Here is a 19,504-nt window from a genome sequence, read left to right on the forward strand (position 1 = left end):
GTGGTACTCTGTGAAAATGGGGTGTATTCCAAATCGATATCACCAAATGAGGTTGCTTCTTGGGGCGCTGTTCTTAAGACTGAATAATGACGTAGATTTACAGGTGCGGAGGGCGGGGCAGGAGTCACAGACAGAGGAGGAAGAACGCAGAAAGACCGAAAGAGAACGTGGGGATGTGAGTGTGTATGCGATTTTCGGCGCTGCAGGTACAGCGACATACAGCTTTCTTTCCCAGTCGGGGAACACCATCTCCCGGATACATTACATTTCTCCCCACAATGTCTGGTGGAGGAGAAGTCCGTGTTCTCCGCCAGGAGGCTGGGCAGGAGAGCCCGACGATGCCAGCCTGGAAACGAGAGATTCTGGAGCGGAGGAAAGCAAAGGGTGGCGGGTCTGGAGCAGGAGCGGCTGAGCCTTGCCTTAGCGCGAGCTCATCGCGGGTTAATGGCGAAGTAACGGGAAACAGCAGCGCCCCCAAAAAAGACAATGAAACCAACGCTGATTCAGTTCGGAACTACACCATCATTCCAGCGAGCCAGCACTTTGCAGGCAAGCGTGGCAGTTCCCCCACCTCCCCAGAGCTCTCACCGGTGAAAACTAACAAAGACCCCTTGACTGCCACCGACCCGTATGACTCGGAGAAAACGGTAAACGATGGCGAGGGACAGGAAAGCCTGGTTCTGCAGGACAGTCTAGGCCCATTGCAGGAGAATCCCTTCATCAAACTGGAGAAGGAGCGAAAGAAACGGCAGGACAGGGAGTGTGCCATTCGTCCCGTCCAGCACATACTGGAATTGTATGGCAGTGTACCTGGAATTCGGACTATACGCGCTGAGAATATCATTATCATAGAATCCGATCCGGATTACTTTCCGGGGGCCAGTGGAATAAAAAGCGGGTCTTATCTGCAGCAGAATGGGCTATGCAGTTACAGCTCCCTCAACGACCTCTTGGACAGGAGAGCTGGTGGGGTGACCGAGATACGGGCAAAGGAGGTGGTTATTTATGACACCACACTAAGCAGGAGCGAGGAGAACTTGAGCACGCTAAGTCATCCTTGTCACGAGGGCGCATTCGAGACAGGAGAGGGTCAGGGCAGGGTGAGCCGCATGCTGCAGAAATTTGACAGCAACTACGGAAAACTGCAACCCAAGTCTCGCAGCACAGAGAACCTGCTGGACTTGGAAACCAGTTCAAGCAGGCCAAGACAACGACCCAAGCCACAGCCAGATCTGGTGCCAAAATACAAATCACACGCCCAGCCTAGCTCACCAGTCCGCACCCTAGGCAACACACAGTCATCTTCCTCAGTATCCCCCAACTCCCAGTCTTCCAAACCAAATCTACAGCCCCCTCTTTATGAGCCTGACAGCATCCTGCACTCTGCTGGACCCCCTCAATCAGTGTCTTCCTACCGCCAGCGTTTTGAGGTGAGTGGGGGGGACAGTGTGGTGGTCAACCCCAGAGAGAAGGCAGATGGGCCCCAGACCAAGCCTTTCCGAGAGAGCGATTGGGAGAGCACAGAGGTGCCCCCCAAATCCAAGGTGCCATGCTCTCCGGATACCTGCTGTGCTCGTGCCGAGTCCCCTGCCAGCCCCACCACACCCCTGATGTCTCCCCCCTCTCCAGGGTTCAAGATCTGCCCCTCGCCCCGCCCTGACCTCTCCCTGCTGCCTTCCGGGGACATCCAGGCTCGTGCCCTTGCCAACCTGCGCCTCCAGTCCCGCAACTCCTTCACAGTCTTCCCCAAACGCCACAGAGCAGCCTCTTCCCCGGGAAGCACAGCCCCCTCCAGCCCCATCAAGTTTCCTCCCTCCCAGAGATTGGCAGAGATGCCCACTCCAGGAGTGCCAATTCCCATTACCCCTCCACCCACCCCAGCAGCCTCCAAGAGGAAAGAGGAGGTGAGGGCAGCCAGGCCAACCAAACCAGACCCACCTCTCCCCACTGCCACCCAGCCCCCCTCCTCTCCATCCCCAGCAGCCTCCAAGAGGAAAGAGGAGGTGAGGGCAGCCAGGCCAACCAAACCAGACCCACCTCTCCCCACTACCACCCAGCCCCCATCCTCTCCATCCCCAGCACCCTCCTCAGTTCCCTCTGTCCAGTCGCCACCTCCAGAGGATGCCTCAGCTGACCAGCTACCTGTCACCAACATAGATGACATAGATGTGGACCCTTCGAAGCCCGTCGCCCCCAGTCCAACTCCAGTGGTGCATGGGCGGAAGGGGAATACCTTCACTGTGGTGCCTAAACGTAAGTCAGAGCCTCAGCCTGGCTCTCCAGAGCCCCAGGAGCCCTCCGGAGGGGCCCAGACCCCCCCCATGCCATCCCAGGCCCCCTACGCCCAGCTGGGTTCCCTGCTGAAGAAGCGCTACCCTGCTGTGGAGGAGATCGAGGTCATTGGTGGGTACCAGTCCCTGGGACGCTCCTGCCTCATCAAGACAGGCTCCACTGGCAAGAAGGTGAGACACAATGTCCAACTCGTGGTACTTCACATGCTGTTTGAACACTAATCTAAAGAAGCCTTTTTTACAGTGATAATGTAGCCCTCCTTGTTTTCATTTTCCATTTGTGCTTTGTCATTTAGTATAATTAAACAATGTTTTTATGCGACTATGCATAGGAGTGGGCCTAGCCCCCAGTGTCTGGTCTGGAGCGTGAAGTCATGAGCTCTGCTTGTCGGCTACTGCATAGCAACCTAGTGGTGCCAAAAGCCCTGGTCTGCCCTAGAAAGTCTATGTAAATTACGATTGGCAGAATAATTTTTTAGACTGCTGTTTTGCGCTCTAATTTTGTTTATTATAATCAAGTTTGATCCCCACAATTAATTATTTTAAAGTTCTCTACAAATTTAGATATTTAAATAGTGATCCATTCTGACAACTACATTTGTCTACACACAGGACCATGTGCTCACGCCCTTATGCTATTGACATTAAGGTTAACTCTCAGGCAAGATGAAAACAACTACATAGACCATGATCCTTTGCTAGTTATGGCCACTTTCACCATGATCCTTAGTAGGGCTGTCCCCAACAAAATAGAATCTTGGTTGACCAAGAGACATCTGTTCTTTCGACCAATCAATTGTTTGAAATTTTAAAACCTATTTTTTTCCATATAGACACATCCTGTGTTTTAATCAAATCAACTATATGCACTGAGCTTGTCTGATGCTTTAAGCGAGCTGTTTGATTAAATAATTAAGACACAAATGACTAGATGGAGTCTGACCACAATTGATTTGATTGTGCCGCCTGGCTCAGACTTGTGGCGCTGTGTTAAAAAAAGACAGCGAGTGACTGTGTGACTAGCATCCATTGTCTCTCTCTCTCTCTCCTCCCTGCTTCAGCGACCACTACAGAACATCGGTATTTATCATGCTGTCCGTGTTGCTGAAGATGCAACATAATGTTACCCATTTCTGAATGAAAAGTTATGTTACTGAAATCAATAATCTGTTTCGGAAAAACATTCCCTCAACCTCTGGCTCTCTTTACGTGACACATGTATGCCTCGCATGTACATGACCAATAGGGCTTGACCTATATCATAATCACATCAATGAATTGGTTATAACAAACTCTGAACACCGTAACGTGTGACACCAAAATGGATGCAGAGGACGCGCACTTCAAATTCAAATACTTCCGCCTTCATGTGCCATTGGGAGTTTTCCATAGAAATAAGTGTATTTTTTTATTTGTTTTATTTTACCTTTTATTTAACCAGGTAGGCAAGTTGAGAACAAGTTCTCATTTACAATTGCGACCTGGCCAAGATAAAGCAAAGCAGTTCGACAGATAAAACGACACAGAGTTACACATGGAGTAAAAACAAACATACAGTCAATAATGCAGTATAAACAAGTCTATATACAATGTGAGCAAATGAGGTGAGAAGGGAGGTAAAGGCAAAAAAGGCCATGATGGCAAAGTAAATACAATATAGCAAGTAAAATACTGGAATGGTAGTTTTGCAATGGAAGAATGTGCAAAGTAGAAATAAAAAATAATGGGGTGCAAAGGAGCAAAATAAATAAATAAATAAAAATTAAATACAGTTGGGAAAGAGGTAGTTGTTTGGGCTAAATTATAGGTGGGCTATGTACAGGTGCAGTAATCTGTGAGCTGCTCTGACAGTTGGTGCTTAAAGCTAGTGAGGGAGATAAGTGTTTCCAGTTTCAGAGATTTTTGTAGTTCGTTCCAGTCATTGGCAGCAGAGAACTGGAAGGAGAGGCGGCCAAAGAAAGAATTGGTTTTGGGGGTGACTAGAGAGATATACCTGCTGGAGCGTGTGCTACAGGTGGGAGATGCTATGGTGACCAGCGAGCTGAGATAAGGGGGGACTTTACCTAGCAGGGTCTTGTAGATGACATGGAGCCAGTGGGTTTGGCGACGAGTATGAAGCGAGGGCCAGCCAACGAGAGCGTACAGGTCGCAATGGTGGGTAGTATATGGGGCTTTGGTGATAAAACGGATTGCACTGTGATAGACTGCATCCAATTTGTTGAGTAGGGTATTGGAGGCTATTTTGTAAATGACATCGCCAAAGTCGAGGATTGGTAGGATGGTCAGTTTTACAAGGGTATGTTTGGCAGCATGAGTGAAGGATGCTTTGTTACGAAATAGGAAGCCAATTCTAGATTTAACTTTGGATTGGAGATGTTTGATATGGGTCTGGAAGGAGAGTTTACAGTCTAACCAGACACCTAAGTATTTGTAGTTGTCCACGTATTCTAAGTCAGAGCCGTCCAGAGTAGTGATGTTGGACAGGCGGGTAGGTGCAGGTAGCGATCGGTTGAAGAGCATGCATTTAGTTTTACTTGTATTTAAGAGCAATTGGAGGCCACGGAAGGAGAGTTGTATGGCATTGAAGCTTGCCTGGAGGGTTGTTAACAGTGTCCAAAGAAGGGCCGGAAGTATACAGAATGGTGTCGTCTGCGTAGAGGTGGATCAGGGACTCACCAGCAGCAAGAGCGACCTCATTGATGTATACAGAGAAGAGAGTCGGTCCAAGAATTGAACCCTGTGGCACCCCCATAGAGACTGCCAGAGGTCCGGACAGCAGACCCTCCGATTTGACACACTGAACTCTATCAGAGAAGTAGTTGGTGAACCAGGCGAGGCAATCATTTGAGAAACCAAGGCTATCGAGTCTGCCGATGAGGATATGGTGATTGACAGAGTCGAAAGCCTTGGCCAGATCAATGAATACGGCTGCACAGTAATGTTTCTTATCGATGGCGGTTAAGATATCGTTTAGGACCTTGAGCGTGGCTGAGGTGCACCCATGACCAGCTCTGAAACCGGATTGCATAGCAGAGAAGGTATGGTGAGATTCGAAATGGTCGGTAATCTGTTTGTTGACTTGGCTTTCGAAGACCTTAGAAAGGCACGGTAGGATAGATATAGGTCTGTAGCAGTTTGGGTCAAGAGTGTCCCCCCCTTTGAAGAGGGGGATGACCGCAGCTGCTTTCCAATCTTTGGGAATCTCAGACGACACGAAAGAGAGGTTGAACAGGCTAGTAATAGGGGTGGCAACAATTTCGGCAGATAATTTTAGAAAGAAAGGGTCCAGATTGTCTAGCCCGGCTGATTTGTAGGGGTCCAGATTTTGCAGCTCTTTCAGAACATCAGCTGAATGGATTTGGGAGAAGGAGAAATGGGGAAGGCTTGGGCGAGTTGCTGTTGGGGGTGCAGTGCTGTTGTCCGGGGTAGGAGTAGCCAGGTGGAAAGCATGGCCAGCCGTAGAAAAATGCTTATTGAAATTCTCAATTATGGTGGATTTATCAGTGGTGACAGTGTTTCCTATCTTCAGTGCAGTGGGCAGCTGGGAGGAGGTGTTCTTATTCTCCATGGACTTTACAGTGTCCCAGAACTTTTTTGAGTTAGTGTTGCAGGAAGCAAATTTCTGCTTGAAAAAGCTAGCCTTGGCTTTTCTAACAGCCTGTGTATAATGATTTCTAGCTTCCCTGAACAGCTGCATATCACGGGGGCTGTTCGATGCTAATGCAGAACGCCATAGGATGTTTTTGTGTTGGTTAAGGGCAGTCAGGTCTGGGGAGAACCAAGGGCTATATCTGTTCCTGGTTTTAAATTTCTTAAATGGGGCATGTTTATTTAAGATGGTTAGGAAGGTATTTAAAAAAAATATCCAGGCATCCTCTACTGACGGGATGAGATCAATATCCTTCCAGGATACCCCGGCCAGGTCGATTAGAAAGGCCTGCTCGCAGAAGTGTTTCAGGGAGCGTTTTACAGTGATGAGTGGAGGTCGTTTGACCGCTGACCCATTACGGATGCAGGCAATGAGGCAGTGATCGCTGAGATCTTGGTTGAAGACAGCAGAGGTGTATTTAGAGGGGAAGTTGGTTAGGATGATATCTATGAGGGTGCCCGTGTTTAAGGCTTTGGGGAGGTACCTGGTAGGTTCATTGATAATTTGTGTGAGATTGAGGGCATCAAGTTTAGATTGTAGGATGGCTGGGGTGTTAAGCATGTTCCAGTTTAGGTCGCCTAGCAGCACGAACTCTGAAGATAGATGGGGGGCAATCAGTTCACATATGGTGTCCAGAGCACAGCTGGGGGCAGAGGGTGGTCTATAGCAGGCGGCAACGGTGAGAGACTTGTTTTTAGAGAGGTGGATTTTTAAAAGTAGAAGTTCAAATTGTTTGGGTACAGACCTGGATAGTAGGACAGATTGCAACACCGCCCCCTTTGGCAGTTCTATCTTGTCTGAAAATGTTGTAGTTTGGAATTAAAATGTCTGAATTTTTGGTGGTCTTCCTAAGCCAGGATTCAGACACAGCTAGAACATCCGGGTTGGCAGAGTGTGCTAAAGCAGTGAATAGAACAAACTTAGGGAGGAGGCTTCTAATGTTAACATGCATGAAACCAAGGCTATTACGGTTACAGAAGTCGTCAAAAGAGAGCGCCTGGGGAATAGGAGTGGAGCTAGGCACTGCAGGGCCTGGATTCACCTCTACATCGCCAGAGGAACATAGGAGGAGTAGAATAAGGGTACGGCTAAAAGCTATGAGAATTGGTCGTCTAGAACGTCTGGAACATAGAGTAAAAGGAGGTTTCTGGGGGCGATAAAATAGCATCAAGGTATAATGTACAGACAAATGTATGGTAGGATGTGAATACAGTGGAGGTAAACCTAGGTATTGAGTGATGAAGAGAGAGATATTGTCTCTAGAAACATCATTGAAACCAGGAGATGTCATTGCATGTGTGGGTGGTGGAACTAATAGGTTGGATAAGGTATAGTGAGCAGGACTAGAGGCTCTACAGTGAAATAAGCCAATAAACACTAACCAGAACAGAAATGGACAAGACATATTGACATTAAGGAGAGGCATGCTTAGTCGAGTGATCAAAAGGGTCCGGTGAGTGGAGAGGTTGGTTGGTGATTTAGACAGCTAGCCAGGGCATCGGTAGCAAGCTAGCATAGGATGGAGGTCTGTTGTTAGCCACCTCCTGCGCTCCGTCAGTAGATTAGTGGGGTTCCGTGTGGTAGAGGGGATCAATCCAAATCACACAACAACAACAAAAATAAAAACAATAGATATAGTTATAGAGGCCCAAGAAGAAAACATAATAATAATAATAAAAATAAATAAAAATACTGATACTGGATGATGTTGGAGCTATCACTATCAGCTGGTTTTAATGTCTATGGAGTGGACTAGGCTAAGCTTCTAATTTAGGTCTGCTTTTCAGCCCTTCTCATTATACCACACCTCTGTAGATTATGTTGTTTGTGTGGCACTTTTATTTTGCAGTGTTTTTGACCACTGTCCTGCAAATGTATGTTATTTATTTCCTTGCCAGCGCTTTATTGGGTATGTCTTTGCTTGAAGCATACTGATCTAATCAACCTGTTACTTGATCCCCAGGATTTGGTTTGGAAAAGCTGTCTTGAGTTGGTTAGTACCAGACACCCACCTGTCTAAGCTATGGGACTGAACGGGCTGTCTATTAGTCAGGTTCACCCCAGGACCCTGGTCTAAGTAGGCCTGTTTTATCTGTCATTGTGTGGTGTCATTGTTTAGGCCTTTTACCAACAGGTTAATGTAAGGCCTCATTCCAAACAACCCTGTCTGTCCCAAAGAAGAAAGGGAAAAAACTATGTACAGCGCATTCGGAAAGTATTTAGACCCCTTAACTTTTTCCACATTTCGTTACTTTACAGCTTTATTCTAAAATAGATTTATTTTTTCTTCATCAATCTACACACAATACCCCACAATGACAAAGCAAAAACAGGTTTTTAGAAATGTTTGCAAATGTATAATAAAACTATCACATTTACATAAGTATTCAGACCCTTTACTCAGTACTTTGTTGAAGCACCTTTGGAAGTGATTACAGCCTCAAGTCTTCTTGGGTATGATGCTACAAGCTTGGCACACCTGTATTTGGGGCGTCTCTCCCATTCTTCTCTGCAGATCCTCTCAAGCTCTGTCAGGTTGGATGGTGAGCGTTGCTGCACAGCTTTTTTCATGTCTCTCCAGAGATGTCCAATTGGGTTCAAGTCGGACTCTGGCTGGGCCACTCAAGGACATTCAGAGACTTGTCCCCACCTGCATTGTCTTTGCTGTGTGCTTAGGGTCGTTTTCCTGTTTGAAGGTAAACAATCTCCCCAGTCTGAAGTCCTCAGCGCTCTGGGGCAGGTTTTCATCAATGATCTCTCTGTACTTTGCTCTGTTCATCTCTTCCACTCTTCCAGTCCCTGCCACTGAAAAACATCCCCACAGCATGATGCTGCCACCACCATGCTTCACCGTAGGATGGTGCCAGGTTTTCTCCAGACATTATGCTTGGCATCCAGGCTAAAGAATTTCATCAGACTAGAGAATTTTGTTTCTCATGGTCTGAGAGTCTTTAGATGCCTTTTGGCAAACTCCAAGTGGGCTGTCATGTGCCTTTTACTGAGGAGTGGCTTCCGTCTGGCCACTACCATAAAGGCCTGATTGGTGGAGTGCTGCAGAGATGGTTGTCCTTCTGGAACGTTCTCCCATCTCCACAGAGGTACTCTGGAGCTCTGTCAGTGACCATCGGGTTCTTGGTCACATCCCTGACCAAGGCCCTTCTCCCCCGATTGCTCAGTTTGGGCAGGCGGCCAGCTCTAGGAAGAGGTGGTTCTAAACTTCTTTCATTTAAGAATGATGGAGGCCACTGTGCTCTTGGGGACCTTCAATGCTGCCAACATTTTTTGGTAACCTTCCCCAGATATGTGCCTCGACACAATCCTGTCTCGGAACTCTTGGTTTTTGCTCTGACATGCACTGTCAACTGTGGGACCTTTATATAGACAGCTGTGTGCCTTTCCAAATAATTTACCACTGGTGGACTCCAAGTGGTAGAAACATCTCAAGCATGATCAATGGAAACAGGATGCACCTGAGCTCAATTTCGCGTCTCATAGCGAAGGGTCTGAATACTGATGTAAACGTAGAGTCTCATAGCGAAGGGTCTGAATACTGATGTAAATGTAGAGTCTCATAGCGAAGGGTCTGAATACTGATGTTAGTAAGGTATTTCAGTTTTTTATTTTTTTTATAAATTAGCAAACATTTCTAAAAACCTGTTCGCTTTGTCATTATGGAGTATTGTGTGTAGATTGATGGGGCTGTAAGGTAACAAAAAAATGGAAGGGGTCTGAATACTTTCCGAATGCACCGTATATTACTCAGGCCTCTGTTGCTAAATGTAGGATATTCAACATGAAATTCGACTAACTCTACAGCAGGAATTGTCAACTGGTGGCCCGCTGGCCAAATTCAATTTGATTTGGCCCACAATTATTTTTGAAATTCACCTCAATTATTTGAATGTAGAAAATCTATATCCTAAGTATTTCCACTCATAAATAGACATGTGATCGTGTATCAATGTAATCAAGGTTTCAAAATACAATATCTATTTGTTGTCTTGCATCAATTTGCAGAGTACAAATGATTTAGAATTATGTTCCGGCCCCCCGACCATCGGCACAAGAAGAAAAACGTCCCGTCGGCTTAATCTAGTTGATGACCCCTGCTCTACAGGAAGTAATGCATATTTAGTAGTAATATTGAACAGGGAAGGCAGAAGCTGTTGATTTTTAGCACCAGCCATCAACATGGTTTGCAACATGGAGATGTCTTTTTGTGACCACGGTTGGGATCAATTCCATTCATTAATCAAGACACTCCTATACATTTCAATTTATGAATAGAATTGTAACTCTCCCCAAATGGATATCATTGTTTGTTTATTGGCTATTTTTCTGTGCTCTAGGCTACATACTTGACAGTGCAGCACTGTCTCTGTCATATCCTACTCCTTTGGTCTCTAGGTATTACCAGTCTCCTGTCTTTACCCCTTTCAACCACAGCTCCCGTCACACTTAAGCAGGTTGAGTGTGTGTGTGTGTGTGTGTGTGTCCCTGTGTTTGTCCCTGGCCAGGAGACAGAGAACACAGGCAGTAATGAGGCCCCTCAGAAGCAATCAGTGTTTTTCTACTCTGAACTCTATAGAATTCATTAGGCATGCTATGTTTGGGCTCACCAAATTCCCTCGCCTTTGTTGTATGTACATGCATACTTCTCCTCTCGGTCATCATTTTACCACGGCCAAGGTTCCTCTGGTATTAAAGCTAGGGCAGGGCAGCAATTACAAAAGCATCAAGGGTAGGCCTATGGAATTGTGTGGAATTACTTGGCTATGGTTCTGTGTGTTTCCTTTTCAGCATTTGGGATGAGTTTTTCAAATGTGCTTTTTCCTATTCAAATCCATTTCAAGAGGAACTGAGCTTGCTGGATGTAAAGTTTTTCAAACACATCAATATAAGAGAGTGGATCTTGAAACCAGTGTATCGCCGCCTACTAGGTTCTTATGTTTCTGAAAAAATGTACTTCCACTCATTTATTGGCCACGGTTGCTTGTTCAGTTCTGAATGTTGGGGGGGGGGGGGGGGGGGGGATTCTGCAGCGTGTTGGAGTTAAGTCTCAGCATTTCAAATCATTATGACAGATTCAAATAAGGCCCTTACATGTCCATGCTTTACACCTAGCCCTACTGTAATTCTGTATTCATTATCTTGGATAGTGTGTTGGATAATCGCGCTTGTCCTTTAAGCCTTTGCTCTCTGCTTGTGATATCTTTAAGGAGTGATAGTTGGTTATATAGGTCACACTGCACCAGGGTTGATTTGCATAAGGCTTTAATAATTTGATTGGCCTAGATTCTCTCAATGGTAATAGATTTTACAGAATGTGTAATAACATACAGTGCTTTCAGTAAGTATTCAGACCCCTTGACTTTTTCCACGTTTTGTTACATTACAGCCTTATTCTAAAATGTATGAAATAGTTTTTTCCCCACCTAATCAATCTACACACAATACCCCATAATGACAAAGCGAAAACATGGTGGTGGCAGCTTCATGTTGTGGGGATGTTATTCAGCGGCAGGGACTGGGAGACTTGTGAGGAATGGGGGAAAGATGCAGGATCTGCAGAGAAGAATGGGAGAAACTCCCCAAATACAGGTGTGCCAAGCTTGTAGCGTCATACCCAAGAAGACCCGAGGCTGCAATCTCTGCCAAAGGTGCTTCAACAAAGTACTGAGTGAAAGGTCCGAATACTTATGTAAATGTGATATTTTAAAAAAATAGCTAAATTATTTTATTTTTTAAACTGTTTTTGCTTGGACATTATGGGGTATTGTGTGTAGATTGATTAGGTGGGGAAAAAACAATTTCATACATTTTAGAATAAGGCTGCAATGTAACAATGTGGAAAAATTCAAGGGGTCTGAATACTTTCCGAATGCATAAAATACCTTTTGGAACAACTTTTGGTGCATTTCTTTGTTGTGGTCTATGGCAATTCTCTGTCATTGAATAGAAATGGAGCTGGCAGGAAGAGATGGGGAGGAGTGGCTGGTTGTTTTTGAGGTTGGTGACCAGTTATTATAGGAAACAGGAGATGGCCCATGTGTTCGTGACAGAACGAGAAGAGACTATTCCTGCCATTTTGTATTCTTCCTGTGCTTCCATGTTGCCATTTCCATGTGTTTTCTCAGTGGAGGGCCTGGACCTACGCAGCTGAGTAATGTGTACTTGATAGAACTGATCTATTCATTCAAGCTGATTTTAAAGGTTTGGTGACCGGGCTGTTCTCTTAAGTACTGTTGTTGTGTTGTAGTAATTCCAGTCATTCCAGACTACAAGTAAGCTACCATATTCAACTTATAAATAACCTCTATTCAAATTAAAAAGTGCTTGTGACAAGCTGATAATACCCTATGGAACCTAAATACCCATAGTAGTACAGCCAGGAGCATACCCCTAACGAGATGTTCTGGTCATAGATTAATTCTTGAGGCTGGACTATTTTCAAATGTACTTCCTTCTCATGATCTGGCCTGAATCTTTTCCATAAACATATCACTGAAAACCTTTTATTTAAAATGCTTTGATCCTTGTGTCTTTTGTACAGATTTCCTTGTTTATCAAGCAGACAACATAAAATAGCAGTCCCAATCACACCTCTATAGCACATTCATGGGTCTTTGTCGATTAATTGTCATGTTGGCTCTCAGCAGAAGGCCATGTCACATGTCATCATCAGGAAGTGAGTGGAGGGGCCTGTGACTGTCAGCTGTATTGGCTGTCTGATAGTACACTCAACTGCTGTTTGTCTTCCAGGCTGGTCAGGCGCAACTGTCTGTCAGCTATCAATTTAGTGCTCAGTGCTGCAGGAGTTTAGGGCCTGTTATCCAGATATGGGACTCATGATGAGGAGTATAGGCTACTGTAGTTTGGACCCATGATGTTACACTGTCACATAGGCCAGAATGAAGTAGGATGATATGATGAATCAGCAAGGTATCATATTACAGGATTATACATCATGTGTATGAATGTGTCAAGATATATCTGGATGTGATTTACAGTAGATATGTCTCTTATTTAGCTTTTTCAACATGCATATAAATAAGCTCAACTTTACATTTAAACTACTCAATCGGTGTGAGTAGTGAAGTCTCTGATGGGCATTGACTAGAGCAGTGAAGTCCGGTATAGATTCTGACGTCGCCATGTGCAGGATTTGTTGAGAAGCGAGTCAGTAAGAGATTATCTGTGCCTTGACTTATTCATCACCGTCTGTCTGTTCACATACATGGGTTATCCCAAACAGTACATACATCTTCTAAACATGACTCCTAATCTTTAGAAGCTCGTCAGTGACATTGTTTTGAGTATTTCTCCAATCACTGCATCAGACTGAAGATCGATAAGCTCAAGTTGCAGGTCAGTGGGAGCATTATCCACATTGAAGGTGAAAGGAGAGGAAACCAACAGCATGACATTTTCCAACACTTTGAAATCCTCAAAATGACGAGAGAACTCACTGTTCAAAGCACACAGCAGCGATGTATACTTCTCCCGCTGGTCATCTGATGGGGAACCGACTAGTAGTGTCGGAAGGTGGGGGAGATTGTTGGCTTCTACTTGGCAGGTCAGGAGGAATAATTTTCCCTTGAAGGCTTTGACAAGGCTGTACATCTGATGTGCAAAAAGGCCTTTCCCTTGTAGTCTGGAATTCAGTTCATTCATGAGGGCCATGATGTCCACGGTGAAGGCAAAATCAGCCAACCATTCTTTATCTTGCAGTTGAGGGAAATCCACATATTTTCCTTTCATTTGAAAAAACTCTGCAATCTCTGACTTCAGGTCCCACACCCTTTTAAGCATCTTCCCCAAACTCAGCCACCGCATGTTTGTGTGGTAGGGGAGATCTGCATGACCGGACTCTCTTCCAACAGTGAGACAAACTGCCTGTGGTTTAAATATTTTTCTCTTATGAAGTTTACCACTTTAATGACCTGTTTCTCCAACATGACTCATTTTCAACACATTTACAGTGCACCTGATGAATAATGCAACTCAGGGAAATAATTTTCTGATCTGGGTTCAGCTCAGCTACTTGATCTTGTATCCTTTTTTTTCCCTGCCCAAGTTTGGGCACCCATCAGTGGTCACACTGGATAACTTTTCAAAACTCAGTCCCAGCTTTGCCACCCACTTTACTAACCTCCTCTAATAAATATTTCCCTGTGGTTGTGCTCTTCATTGACTGCACTGAAGAAATCACCTCCAATTTCAAAGTCTGGGGTTATGCCTCGTAAGAATATCAACAACTGCGCCGTGTCACGTGCATCACTGTTCTCATCCAGGGCCAAGGAGAAATGGGTGAAATCCTTTACCTTGTCTTTCAACTGTTCCATATTCTCTGTGACGTCCTCAACACGCCGTGTCACTGCTCGTCTTGACAGGGAAACCTTTTCAAACAGCCCTTTCTTGTCGGGGCAAAGTATTGCTGCAGAGTCGATTTAAGAACAAATTCTTATTTTTAGTGACGGCCTAGGAACAGTGGGTTAACTGCCTTGTTCAGGGGGTTAACTGCCTTGTACCTTGCTAGCTCGGGGATTCAATCCTGCAACCTTTGGGTTACTATTCCTACGCCCGCAGGTAAAAAATAATTTTTATTTTCTATAAAACACACAGGCTACGCATGGCCTGTCTGCAACCAACTTTAAACATTGTATCAACTTTGGTCCAGCCAGAAGCTCGTGCTAGCAAACTTGCAACATTGAAAAAAAAATGTAGGGCCCTCTTTTCACCAGTGAGCTTGAGACAGACACAGCAGTAGGCTATTTTTTCCCTAGAGATAAGAGCTCATCAAGTAGATCTATTTTATGACATTTCCACTGGATCAGGGCATGACATTTTTCCCTTTCACGCTGAGTGGTTATAGAAAAGGGAGAGAGCTGGAAAGATCTTTCAGATACATTGATGAACTATTGTCATTCTCAATGGATGTAAAAACAGACTTTGTTTGCCTGCTGTTTGAGGTGAAGAAAACAACATTACTTTGAGAAGCTCCACAGGTCATTAGTGGTGGTTCATTAAGCCAATCAGAAATAATATCCGATCCCCAAATGTGCACATTTATATGCCTACATTTGCAGGCAGGCCAGGTAGTCTATATGCCTACTTTTACACATAATCAGGGTTGCATCCTTACTCAACATTGACAAGTAGCGCTTCAAACAAATGACTAAATTGAATGAAATAAACCCAAACTTGTTTCTCACTTGTGTAGCATAGGTTGTATGCTGTGCAAACAACGTGTCCACTCCAACAATGAGAATGGTGAAAGACTGGAATAATATATTGAATGCATTAATAGAAATGACCAGAACCAAACAAACATTGTAGATTAGGAATTCAAAGTAAATGTAGGCTACTACTGGTGATATGGGGTGGCAGGGTAGCCTAGTGGTTAGAGCGTTGGACTAGTAACCGGAAGGTTGCAAGTTCAAATCCCTGAGCTGAAAAGGTACTAATCTGTCGTTCTGCCCCTGAACAGGCAGTTAACCCACTGTTCCTAGGCTGTCATTGAAAATAAGAATTTGTTCTTAACTGACTTGCCTAGTTAAATAAAGGTAAAAAAATGTTAAATAAATATATGTAATGGGGAACTGATAGGGCTTCCAAGTGGCACAGGAGTCTAAGGCACTGCATCTCAGTCCTAGATGCGGCTCTATATAGTACCTGGTTCGAATCCAGGCTGTATCACATCCGGCCATAATTGGGAGTCCCATAGGGTAGCGCACAATTGGACCAGCATCGTCTGGGTTTGGCCGGAGTAGGCCGTCATTGTAAATAATAATTTGTTCTTAACTGACATGCCTGGTTAAATAAAAAAGGCAAAGGCAAACAATTCACACAATGAAGTTATGAAACAATGAATGTGGACCAATTTTTGGGAGAGAGCACATTCTGTAGAGATGTGCATTTTGGCCACAATTCCCTTCTTCTTGGACTGTGCCATTCACGTGGCCTCCAATGGATTAGTTCACTGAGAAGGGTACAAATCAGACAGGTGTCTCGTGTGCCATCATTATTTTATTTATCTATCTCACACTGCTTGACAAATAAAAAATCACTGTTGACCACCAGCCCATCGACCAAACAATTAACTAGTCAACTAATTGGGATCAGCCCTAGTTGAAATATCTCAAATTGGAAAATTACAATCCTAGCAGCAGTCATGGTTTACAATAGTGCATTCCTCTGTCCAATGTTAAGAGAAACTGTTTTTTTTATTGGTTGTGGGAAAGTCATGCCATGCGTAAGGGAAGTTAAAAATGGCCATACTTAAATAATGCCAATGCTCCGTGTCTGTAACACAGGAAATCCAATTATTGTGTGCTCCAGGTGTAAAGGTCCATTATGTTTAATTATTTACCACCTCGAGTCATTTCCCATCCCTCATCACACTTCCTCCTTCTCTCCTCTTATCTCACTACTTCGTTTTCTTCTGCATGCTTCCGTCTTTGCCTCTCTCCTTGCTCCCTCCTTGACTGTGTGTGTCGGTCTCTGTCTGCATTTCTGTCTAGTGTGTATCTATGTACAGTTGGAGTAGGAAGTTTACATACACTTTGGTTGGAGTCATTCAAATGTGTTTTTCAACCACTCCACAAATTTTTTATTAACAAACTATAGTTTTGGCAAGTCAGTTAGGACATCTACTTTCTGCATGACACAAGTCATTTTACCAACAATTGTTAGATTATTTCATTTATAATTCACTGTATCACAATTCCAGTGGGTCAGAAGTTTACATACACTAAGTTCACTGTGCCTTTTTAAACCGCTTGGAAAATTCCAGAAAATGATGTCATGGTTTTAGAAGCTTCTGATAAGCTAATTGACATAATTTGAGTCAATTGGCGGTGTATCTGTGGATTTATTTCAAGGCCTACCTTCAAACTTAGTGCCTCTTTGCTTGACATCATGGGAAAATCAAAAGAAATCAGCCAAGACCTCAGATTTTTTTTTTTGTAGACCTCCACAAGTCTGGTTCATCCTTGGGAGCAATTTCCAAATGTCTGGAGGTACCACGTTCATCTGTACAAACAATAGTACGCAAGTATAAACACCATGGGACCAAGAAGCCGTCATAGCGCTCAGGAAGGAAATGCGTTCTGTCTCCTAGAGATGAATGTACTTTGGTGTGAAAAGTGCAAATCAATCCCAGAACAACAGCAAAGGACCTTGTGAAGATGCTGGAGGAAACGGGTACAAAAGTATCTATATCCACAGTAAAACGAGTCCTTTATCGACATAACCTGAAAGGATGCTCAGCAAGGAAGACGCCACTGCTCCAAAACCGCCATAAAATAGCCAGATCACGGTTTGCAACTGCACATGGGGACAAAGATTGTACTTTTTGGAGAAATGTCCTCTGGTCTGATGAAACAACAATAGAACTGTTTGGCCATAATGACCATCGTTATGTTTGGAGGAAAAAGGGGGAGGCTTGCAAGACGAAGAACACCATACCAACCGTGAAGCACGGGGGTGGCAGCATCATGTTGTGGGGGTGCTTTGCTGCAGGAGGGACTGGTGCACTTCACATAATAGATGGCATCATGAGGCAGGACAATGATGTGGATATATTGAAGCATTATCTCAAGACATCAGTCAGGAAGTTTAAGCTTGGTCGCAAATGGGTCTTCCAAGTGGACAATGACCCCAAGCGTACTTCTAAAGTTGTGGCAAAATAGCTTAAGTACAATAAAGTCAAGGTATTGGAGTGGCCATCACAAAGCCCTGACCTCTATCCCATAGAAGATTTGTGGGCAGAACTGAAAAAGCGTGTGCGAGCAAGGAGGCCTACAAACCTGACTCAGGTACACTGGCTCTATCAGCAGGAATGGGCCAAAATTCACCCAACTTATTGTGGGAAGCTTGTGGAAGGCTACCTGAAACGTTTGACCCAAGTTAAACAATTTAAAGGCAATGCTACCAAATTCTAATGGAGTGTATGTAAACTTCTGCCCCACTTCTTATGAAAGAAATAAAAACTGAAATAAATAATTCTCTACTATTATTCTGACATTTCACGTTCTTAAAATAAAGTGGTGATCTGAACTGACCTAAGACAGGGAATTTTTACTAGGATTATGTCAGGATTTGTGAAACTGAGTTTAAATGTATTTTGCTAAGGTGTATGTAAACTTCCGACTTCAACTGTACCTGCCTGGGTGTGCTTGATTCTGTACGAGCTGTGTGTGTGTTTGTTTGTCGTACCCAAGAGGCTCAGTGTGGTTTAGATGAACCGTTGCAGCCACTATCTCAGCATCTTGGAACATTCATCATGACTACGTCCCATTGTCACACGCTTGCCTGCCTGTGCCTCTCCAGTAGGTCTGTGTATTTAAGGTGCACCTACTGCAGCAGAGACCAGTGTTTCCCTCGAGACCCATACCGAGGTGTAAATATGCCATTGATACTGGGTCTTCAGCTTCATTCCGACCTGTGTGCGGTTCGTCGGCGCCTGTGACCAGCGTGACCGTTCCAGTGAGTGTGATCCGGCTGTAAAGTTCTGTGAGCTGGGCGGGCAGGGTGAGGAACGGAACTATTCGGGCAATGCCAACAACATGATGGCACACAGTCAAATATTGCTCCTACATATACATGCATACACACACACACACAGCTCTCATACAGCCTGTGTCATTTGTATAGCTCTGCCAGTCACTAATTAGAATTCATCCAGCAAAGCGTCAGTGTCATGTTTAATTCAGACCTGACCCGTGTGTGTCAGAGCGATCGAAAGAACAAGGAAAAGAGAAGTGTTTGAGAACCGGATGGATAGAATGATGCGTAGGTGGTTTCGGGGATGTATAAAAACAGTACTGTGTGTTGAGGTCATGTGGGCAGATGGAACAGCCCCTATTAATATCACTATTTCTCAGTGTGTTCTTGTAGATAATGTTGCCTGACTGTATATATGTATGTGTGTGTTCAGTGCTACTGTCTATTTATATACAAACACATAATATTCACATTCCCCTCTAATCCCACTGTGACAGTTACAGCACCAACTGCATGTACTGTAGATGGTCTTTCTCACAGATCATATCTGTCTGTAGTGCCATGGTTTTCTGTGGTTTATTATGTTCTTGCACTGTGTTTCTGTGGAAAGGTTATAATCAGACTCAGTTAGTTCTCTCAAATGCTATGCCCTATTTCTCCCTCTTTCAATGAGCATATACAATACGGTCTGTCTGTCTACTAGCATGCCTCTTCCACTCTCTCTCGTTCTCCCTCTCAGCCCTGTACTGCCTGTTCGTGCTCCACCTCCTCTCTCCCATTTATCTATGGCATTTGTCACCCTGGCAACGCAAGCCGTGGCCATTCTATATTGCCATTAGGATTCCAGGATAAGGAAGAGGTCCATACACAGCACTTGCTTTCTCTCTTACTCCTGACACTGAGTGTACAAAACATTAGGAACACCTGCTCTTGCCATGATAGACTGACCAGGTGAACCCAGGTGAAAGCTATGATCTCTTATTGACGTTACCTGTTAAATCCACTATAATCTGGGTAGATTAAGGGGAAGAGACTGATTTTAAAGGATGTTTAAGCC

The 19,504-nt window shown here is 44.5% G+C and overlaps 1 protein-coding gene across 1 annotated transcript in view; it reads left to right on the forward strand.

Annotated features, from left to right (window-relative positions):
* The first annotated feature begins 65 nt into the window (after positions 1-65).
* Positions 66-19,504, forward strand: part of tprn (taperin) — a 35,505-nt gene continuing 16,066 nt past the window's right edge. The window contains exon 1 of the mRNA XM_020457295.2: positions 66-2,462. Coding sequence (XP_020312884.1) covers positions 186-2,462 — 2,277 coding nt within the window. The 5' untranslated portion in view covers positions 66-185. The remainder of the gene's footprint in view (positions 2,463-19,504) is intronic.

This window comes from Oncorhynchus kisutch, linkage group LG23 (genome assembly GCF_002021735.2).
Source record: "Oncorhynchus kisutch isolate 150728-3 linkage group LG23, Okis_V2, whole genome shotgun sequence".
Taxonomy (NCBI): Eukaryota; Metazoa; Chordata; class Actinopteri; order Salmoniformes; family Salmonidae; genus Oncorhynchus; species Oncorhynchus kisutch.